The sequence below is a fragment of the Juglans regia genome, chromosome 10 (genome assembly GCF_001411555.2).
Source record: "Juglans regia cultivar Chandler chromosome 10, Walnut 2.0, whole genome shotgun sequence".
NCBI classification, from domain to species: Eukaryota; Viridiplantae; Streptophyta; class Magnoliopsida; order Fagales; family Juglandaceae; genus Juglans; species Juglans regia.
Genome location: NC_049910.1, coordinates 29,610,494 through 29,620,022, shown reverse-complemented (window position 1 = coordinate 29,620,022; position 9,529 = coordinate 29,610,494). Strand labels below are relative to the sequence as shown.

The window sequence follows — 9,529 nt, the reverse complement described above, 5'->3', positions numbered from 1 at the left end:
CTTACTAAATTCATTACTTGAATTTAGGTTGGTTTATGTGAATTGGATGATAGGTTGTTGTGACCTTTATGTAGTAGCCCAATCATGTGTATTGGGCTACTCCACTTTTACTCATGTAAAAGAGGGCTGCTCCCCTTTTACTCATGTAAAATACATTAATTGTGAAAAGAATGTGAACATTGGAGTACTCTTTCATAATTTAAATTTAGTAAAGCTCGTTGGGTTTCTAAAATGCAAGGCTTTCATATCTTGGAAACATGTTGAATATCAAGTGGAACAGTTGTAGTTGAGAACCAATTTTCAGCATTGCAAGTCAAAGTAAAGAAAGCATACAGACTATGATGTCCTGTTATATTGAAATAATGCCTTCACACACGCAACTTCTTAAAAGTGTGGAGATGATCTCCCAATGAGTAAAGTCAGGCGTTGTCTGCAAACAGATGAAACTTAAACCAAGTCAGTCAGCAATATAAATCCAAAAGTAAATATATGCCCTCTTAATGGTGAATTAATAGTAGTAAAACAAAATAATAAAAAACATACGTATTTGAAATCCTCAGGAATCTATTTGCATGTATGGTGGAATCGAAAGTCGGGCACAACATTTAATAACCGAAATAGCTATGTAGAAGTGATTAACATTATATATAATTAGAGAAACCATTATCATTAAAATAGGATAAGTTAAACCATCAGAAACAATCTCTATAATAATGAAAATGAGGTTTTTATTCAGTACCATCGCTATCCCCCTCATCTATGTTCTCCATCCAAAAAGCATCATTAATGTTTTCATCATCAGTGAAGGCCTCATCGTCACTTTCTTCAGCCAATTGCTTTGGTGACAACGTTGATGGATCAACAAGCAAGTGGTCTTCATTTACTCGGGTCAATGGATTGAGCATGCCTGGGTTAGTTTCATTAACATTACCATAGTTCCTAACATCAGTGTCACTCTCGTCTTTTGTTTCAACAACGTCAGAATCATCATCAACTTCATGCAAGTCTAAGGTCTTGTGGAGAATATTGTAAACATTCCTATTTGTTATCTTGTGTACCGCGTGCCAACTTCCCCCCAAAGTCAGGTCTTTTATGTAAAACACTTGCAACGCTTGACATGCTAGAGCGAAAGGCTCATCTTTATACCATTGCCTAGAAGTATTGACACTCGTGAAGTAATCCCCAATGTGTATCCCCCTTCTCGTATCGCCAATGTCCCACCAATCACATTTAAACAAAAAACACTTACGCCAATCCATATAGCGTAATTCTATGATGTCCTGCAACACACCGTAGAAGTCAATTGGCAATCCTTCATGGTCGGCATGAACAACAACCCCACTGTTTTGGGTGCGGCGACGCCCTTCGAGATCCTTCGTGTGAAACCGAATTCCATTCATTATACAGCCAACATATGATGCAACTAGTGGATCTGGACCACATGCTAATGCATATATGTCATCGGTCACCTCGGGAGAAGTCTTCGCATGCAACTCGGCAATCTAACATGGATATTTGACAAAGGAGAACATTAAGGAAGAAATTCAAAGGTTCTATAAAGGGATATGTTTATAAGTGAAAAAGGGAAATCTTACGCGTGTTCGGAACCACGTTGGGAATTGACTTTGGTGCCTACGCTCGATGTTATTGGGATCCTCTTCTTTCATTTTGTTATAGTGATCACTACAAAGCTAAATGCGTTAATAAGTTATCCACTTACAATAAAATAAAATAAAATGCTGAATTGGATATAGAGGGTGCACTTACTCTATATAGTCCTCAATCTGTACTGAACTGGTCCTGCTAGTAATACCTCTCGAAAGGATACATCCACCTGTACTGAACTGGTCCTGCTAGTAATGCCTCATCTGGCAGATGAATGGCAAGATGCACCATGATATCGAAAAATGCAGGTGGGAATATCATTTCTAATTTGCAAAGAATGATGGGGACATTAGCTTGAAGCCGTTCCAACACTGTTATGTCTAGTGTTCGTGAACATAATTCTTTGAAAAAAAGGAGCAGAACTCTATTAAAGCTCCCCTAATATTGGGTCGTAGGTACCCACCAATAACAACTAGCAACAAATATTGCATAAAGATATGACAATCATGGCTCTTCATCCCCATGATTTTTCCTTCAGTAATGTTGACACACCGGGCAATATTTGAGGCAAAACCATCTGGAAATTTGACTTCTGACAAACGTGCACAAAAACTCCTTCGCTCGGTTACATTTAACGTGTAACATGCAAGACTCATAGAAGTATGATTACCATCATGCTGTAAATGTAATTCTTTTCTTAGTCCAAGATCTTCCAAATCCCTACGCGCATTGGCGGTGTCCTTACTTTTGCCTTCCATATTCATCAAGGTTCCCAGGATTGAATCACAAATATTTTTTTCAATATGCATAACGTCCAAGTTATGTCGCAATCCCAAATCTAACCAGTAAGAAAGCTCAAAGAAGATACATTTTTTTGTCCAATTAAGTTCATTGGGCATACGTTTCCTCTTCTTTGTTGATTCACTAAACTGCACGTTTGAGACCTCATGTAATTGCTCCATTAAAGCTTGTCCCGCTTTCATTTTAGGTTGGAGACGGTGTTCCTCCTTATCATTAAAAGCATTTTTTTTCCTTCTCCAACTATGATCTAGCACCAACCACCGACGATGACCCATATAACAATGTTTTCGGCCATGCACAAGCCATAGTGAATCTGTATCTAAGTTACATGTAGGGCATGCCATCTTACCCTTTATGCTCCAGCTAGAAAGATTTGCATATGCAGGAAAATCATTGATGGTCCAGAGCAACGCTGCCCTCAATTGAAATGATTCTCGTTTGTATGCATCATACGTACGAATTCCCTCTTCCCATAGTTCAATCAACTCATCTATTAAGGGACGCAGGAACACATCAATATCATTTCCCGGTGCATTGGGTCTGGGGATTAACAACGACATCATCAAGTATGGATCTTTCATGCATGACCAAGGGGACAAGTTGTAAGGCACAAGTAGCACTGGCCAAATGTTGTACGGTTTGCTCATGTTATTGAATGGGTTGAACCCATCACTTGCTAGACCAAGTCTGACATTACGAGGATCTTGGGCAAACCAATCATATTTGTTATCGAAGTCTTTCCATACCCTAGAATCAGCTGGATGTCTCATGAAGTTGGGATCATCAACACGCTCTTCTACATGCCATCTCATGGCTTGGGCAGTCTTCTTTGACATAAATAGCCTTTGCAACCGTGGCTCCAAAGGAAAATAGCGGAGGACTTTTTGGGGTATCCTCTTTTGGTTAGTTGTGCTTGAGGCCCACCTAGATGCATTACATTTAGGACACTCATCTTTATCAGCATGATCCTTCCAAAACAATGCACAATCATTTGGGCATACATGTATCTTTATGTAACTAAAGCCCAAACCACGTTGTAAGCGACGAGCCTCGTTATATGAGGCAGGGAACTGAGCCTCAGGAAATGCTGCTTGCAAAAGCTTTACAACCATATCAAACGACTTCACAATCCAACCACCAACTGTCTTTATGTGAAGCAACTTGACTATGAATGATAGCTTTGAGAACTCTGTGCAGGTTGGATAAAGTGGTTTTTTTGCATCGTCTAGCAACTCATCGAAATTAGGGTGTATTGGAGTATCAGAGGTGTGTCGTGAAGGCCCTGCGTCTGAGTTATATTCTGTTCTACCAGAATTATCCATAAAGGACCCCACACGGATGTCATCTAACATCTCGTCTACATCATCAATGTAGTCATTGTAGTTATAGGCATCATCACCTTCTTCATCCGGAAATGTGGCGTCTGGCAAAGTTTCCTCCTCGCCATGGAATATCCATTCCGTATAAGATGTATCAATACCTACGAAGAACAAGTGATCCTCAACCATAGCAATAGGATGGAAAGTTCGATTACGACATCTCTTACATGGACACCTGATGCATTCTCTACCCGGTGCATGGGCCTTCGCCATATCTATGAATTGTTTAACGCCATTTGCGTATTCATTAGAACGCAATCTATCTTCAATATGCATCCAAGCCTTATCCATCTGGTTGAGTTACATGGAATTGTACACATTAATAAGGATATAAGGAAATTCTTGGTAGACTATTAACTGTATGAAAGTTTGTAATGGGTTATCACGAAACTAGTTGAAGGAAATCACCAGAGTATCAAAGGTAAAAAACTACTTGAAGGGCGGCTTCTAGGCCAGCCCATGTCGTAAGTAGTGTTATGATTGTAGGGTGTCTCTTGATGATATGCCCAACTCTCTAGTTCCACCTATTTATATATAATTTTGAATTGAACTTTGGTCAATTAATTCTTACATAGAAAAAAAAGACCCATCGTCAATGAATTCAACATTCCTAGCTACTTTCCTAGTAATTTCCATACACAATATAAATATATACATATATATGTATGAGCAACACAAAGAAATTAAGAGAATATATACGAACAACATTGTTCTTAAGAGAATTAAGAACAACTTCTGCTTTATACATGATATTATTGGTCATGGCCTATATATATATATATGCAAAGTTACAATGAGTTCAAAGAAACTGCATGCAGCAAGTAGTAAATATGAAGTGTACATTTATATAAATTATAAATATTAATAATGCATCAAGAGAGACAATTCCCAAGCGGATTCCCAAGGGTTGGGAACCATGCATTAAAGTCTAGAGGGACCAGCTAGGCAAAGGTTTTTGTTGCATTAATGAAAATTACAACCTCAACAAAAAAAACTATATTAATTTACACAGCCCACAGTATTTTGTCCAAGCTTTTTGGTTGAGAACAAAATTATTTAATTATTCAATACATCAAGTCCATGATATCTCGTGTGAATGTGGGTTTGGAAAAGGGGGTCATCAGAAGTTCAACACTCGAGCTACTTGGGAATAGATAGGCTAATTTTAGTCGCCGCAAAAGGTGTTTCAGAAAATAAAATAAAAAAACAATTCACCAAACAGAATACAGCAAAAATACAATACACATCCAAATTATATGTTCTTGATCAAAAAAACAATTACACAAGTGGGAAGCACAAAACCATTTTTACAAATAATATAAAAATCAATGAGTCTTCTCCAGCCTGGGGATATCATTTGAACAAAGATTAAAAAAATTTCAGAATATGTTAAAGTAGCAAAAGAAACAAAAGAAAAGAATTAACTAACCCTCTTAGCTTTTCCCAACTTGCTTCGGTCGGGTAGGTTCTATTCCTAATCTTGTGAATGAAGCTAGGACAAAGTCTGTGTCTTGCCCAATCTGCAAGACATCAAATATCATATTAAAAAATTGGCAAATATATCTATAAGTCATTCTCCCAATATGAAGCTAGCACAAAAAACTGCCATTGCAACTAATTCTTTTGAGAGATTGCACAAATATGGTTAAACACATCCTCAGCTCATGGCAAATGGTATAAGAGCCAACTTAATAACTCCATGTCGATTAGGGTGCACACAATGCATATTCACTTGAAGATGTGTTAAGAAAAAATAATTATAACAAAAGCAGGTGGACTGCATATCCATGAGATGTTTTGATATTGCAGACCCCTAACTAGATTACAGAAGGGTCTCTATTTTGCCTGGTTCTACATATCAATATTAAAGGACACTTAGTGAAAAATCTAGTTTTTTTCACTAAACCTTATCTCATGGAGTTTCTTTGATTACTTTACCTGGTCTGATTAATTAGTTTAATTAAATTTTAATAATCATGTCAATGATGACAACTTTTGGTTGCTAAAGTTCTCAAGAACCCCTAAAATACAGTAGCCCAATTTTAGCCTAAAAATACATACCTTATATGAAGTGAGCTCCAAATTTCTAAAGCCTAGCTTTAAGTAATGATTCTCACACATGAAGCAAACGGAATACCTTTCTTCTCAACTTCAATAAAATTACACCATTGATATCAGAAGCTTAATGCAATAAGTTATTTTTTGAGATTACTTTTTTGTGTGTAATACTTGATATGTTACTACAAACCACTTGGAAGCATTCTAGTACATGCATGAAACTGTATGTGAATAAAGTTGTTTCATGGCACGTGGGTTTTGGAATTCTACTAGGGATCGAGCTAGTTAGCTAGCTAGGTTGATATATATGTCTCTCTCACAAAGGTGATGACCGGCCACATGCTTATGGACGTTCATGGGAAGTCTTCAGATTTTTCTGGTGTTTGAGTGATGAAGTTATATCACACTTCAGTATTATCTGCTGGTTTTTTGTCACTTCCCTGTGCTATGTCCAGCAGTTTCGTTATTTCCCACCCCATACATCCCTCTTTACACTTTCTTATTGATCTGCAGAGAAGTTTTCAAACGCAACCCAACCCAACCCTTTATACATAAATACATGGCTTTATGTTATTTTAATAATAGAACAATGTTTCCCCAAGGATAACACTTTTATTCTTCTGATCTGAGGGCTTGGTTACTTGCGTTAATTATAATTGCATGCTAAATAATTTGGAGATTTTATTTCTTCTCGTTTCTAGCCATACTTCCAGAATCTCCTCAAGGTTTTAGACCAAAAAACCATTCTTCTCTGAGGATAACAGCGGTGGTGTTTTGGTTAAAATGCATCATGATTCTACTTAAACTTTGCATCATCAATCATGATGCATTTAAAGATGATGATGTTTGTATTTCATACATAGACCAGGTTATATTCAACCAACTCTCACTCTCCAATAAATACATATATTAAAAACCTTTGAAATGAATAAGGTTTGAAAACCTTATTCATTCATATATTACTAATTTATTGCAACTTGCGGATTTCACTATATGGACACCTTTGTTTTAGCATTGCAAAGGTATTTGACCAAGACTTTATTGGTTTAACCTTAAGGGCTAGCATTTCATTCTTTCTATTGTTGTAATTTTTCAAGTCTGTTTTTCTATTTGATAGCATATTTAGCAGATCAGCCTTGTAGCAACTGCATGCAAACTACTGTATAAACACCAGGCATACTAGACAGAGAACACTCACTGAATTCCAGAGACTAAACACCAACATCAGAATTTATATATACTGGATGAAATAATGTCTTATTTCATCTTCATCCTTAAAATTGCAGAGAAATTGATCTCCTAACTCCCTCCTCCATAATACATGAACAAATATTTAAGTCTATAAATACTGAAATTTATAGCTAATTAGACCATATTTACAAGTTATGTACACTTCTCTAAAACCTAGAAATATATTCTGTATATATGTATATAGAATCAGAGAGAGAATGAGAGAGATTACTAGCTTATCCATAGGCACGGATTCTAGACATAGACAAAAAAATAAAGACATGAGCACAGATTACAAGTGTCCTTTATTCTTATAAGCCGCAACTATTTTGCAGCAGTACATGTTTCCAGTACCATACCATAGCCACAGAAAACCAAGAGGTGGAGAAAATAGTAGGAAGAACATAGTCAACGAGATAGAGACAAAGTCCATTAAAATAATAGTTGGTTTAATAAATTTCTAACACAAAACTATGATTAATAAGCACCAGTAAGGGACATGTAAGTTTTGGTTTTGGTGGGTGGGGTAGCTCAAAATATAAAGCCTGAGAAAAAATTTTCTAATTACATGAAAATTTCTAAGCTACTTTTTTTTATCTTCTTCTTCTTCTTCTTTCTATTATTATTTTGCAAACTTATAAATTTCTATTTTATGCAAAAATATTGATGCTATTCAGAGCACGTCCTGCTTTTTCTGGATTAACATTTGCTCCCCCAAGGATGGACAATGTTGTCCCTATATATCATCAGTTTGTCCTCCTACTGTGAATATAATTTTGGTACCTTTCCAATTTCCATTATTCAATATATAACGCCATCCTTGTATGATTATTAATTTCTAAAAAGGCTTTAGAGCTCTGCTTTGCTTTCTTCTATACGTTTATATGGCTACTTGATGAGAACACGCATAAGTGCGAATTAACCTGATCAGTAGCAACGCTAATAATTGTAAGTACCCATGAGAACGTAAATCGAGTTGTTGTGCATAATTATGTTTGTGATTCATAGTAACTATAACGCAGATAAATGAGTTTGATAATGAATGCAGATCATCATCCTGGCTAGAGCTATGGTTTGGCCTTTGACCACCAACATATTTTCCTTCTTATTATTAAAATGAAATTTGGGAGCACACATTTAAATTCCTAGCATACTCGCACATCAGGTTATATATGCATCCAATCAATTCAAGCTATTTTACAAACAACAACTGAGCATACTTTGAAGGGGTAAAATTTCATAACTCAATAATCTTTAGCACATAACATTCTAAATTTAAAGGCCATGAATCTGAATGAAGGAGTTAAAATAGCTGGATTCACAAGGGATCAAAACCTAATTAATGGGACACAAGTATTCAAGAAATATTATGTATATTCCTGGCTAAACAAACACAATGAAAAACTGTGAAGAAGAAACAAGGCTCATGAACCATAGATACACACACATAGAAAAGGAAGCTATAGGCGAGAGATTTACCAAGCGGAGAGGGAGAGATAGATATTTGAGAAGAGAAATCATCAATAGGCAAAGATTTGAGAGAGGGATGCACCTTTACTGGAGTTGACAGTAATCAATGCCCAGGTCGTGACTGGCGGCAACTAGCGACAGTGAGGTTGGACGGGGCAGCAACTGTCGGCAGTGAGTCAACGTCGAAGGGCGGCGACGCAAGGAAACCACCGTCGGCAGTGAGGTTGCAAGGTGAAGGCAAAATCGCTAGTACTTGCTAATTGAGGGCTGAGCGAGTATATCCAACGAAGCAATACACACCATCCGTGGAAAAAGCTATTGTATTGGGGCACAAAAGTAGTAATTTCCAAAACCTTTTAATACGAACGAAATCTCATCGCTAAATATTGTTTTTATCCACGGTTTTTCACTCAACGCACGAAATCTCGTCATATATGGCAAAACTTATTGCGACGGCAGCGTTTTGTGTTGTTTCCCACTATTTCCCACCAGTGGTAGTCATGGAGGAAGAAATCGTGTGAAAATCTCATATTTCTTGTAGTGAAATATGAAAATGTCTGACCATAAACGAGCAAGTCAAGAAAAATAAATAAAACGAAAAAGACTGGAATTCTCGTGATCTAATATATATTAATATAACAACGAGATAGTAAATTAACTGACTTGACTTCATAGAAGTATCACTCCATATATATATATATATATATATATATATATATATAGTTTGTGGATTATAAAACACCTATACATGAGATGATCAATAAGAAATTGTTATAGGTCACTGCATGTGCCATGCATTATAATAAAGAAGTTCTTGTGATCCATTTGAAAAGACTTGCATCGACCATATTACAAATAAATTTGTAATAAACGAATTAATAGCAAATCAAACGGGTAGAGATCATACTAATTATTTTATTATTTGCTTCATGATTCTCCATGCACTGTGGCCTCGAAGCACGCCACAAACTCAGCCTCCATTGCAA

At 36.5% G+C, this 9,529-nt stretch overlaps 1 protein-coding gene across 1 annotated transcript; it reads right to left on the bottom strand.

Annotated features, from left to right (window-relative positions):
- Window positions 1-728: 728 nt before the first annotated feature.
- Window positions 729-4,076, bottom strand: LOC109022055. Its single transcript, XM_019004853.1, has 4 exons — window positions 2,069-4,076; window positions 1,814-1,985; window positions 1,596-1,683; window positions 729-1,502 (listed from the first exon to the last, which is right to left on the bottom strand). Exons 1-4 carry the CDS (start codon window positions 4,074-4,076, stop codon window positions 729-731), a joined length of 3,042 nt encoding a protein of 1,013 aa, XP_018860398.1.
- Between the last annotated feature and the right edge of the window lie 5,453 nt (window positions 4,077-9,529).

Coding starts and splice junctions, on each gene's coding strand:
- LOC109022055 (XM_019004853.1), bottom strand. CDS start 4,076: ATGGATAAGGCTTGGATGCATATTGAAGATAGATTGCGTTCTAATGAA. Junction 1,684..1,813: donor TGGATGTATCCTTTCGAGAG/GTATTACTAGCA, acceptor TTAGCTTTGTAG/TGATCACTATAACAAAATGA. Junction 1,503..1,595: donor CAACGTGGTTCCGAACACGC/GTAAGATTTCCC, acceptor TATCCATGTTAG/ATTGCCGAGTTGCATGCGAA.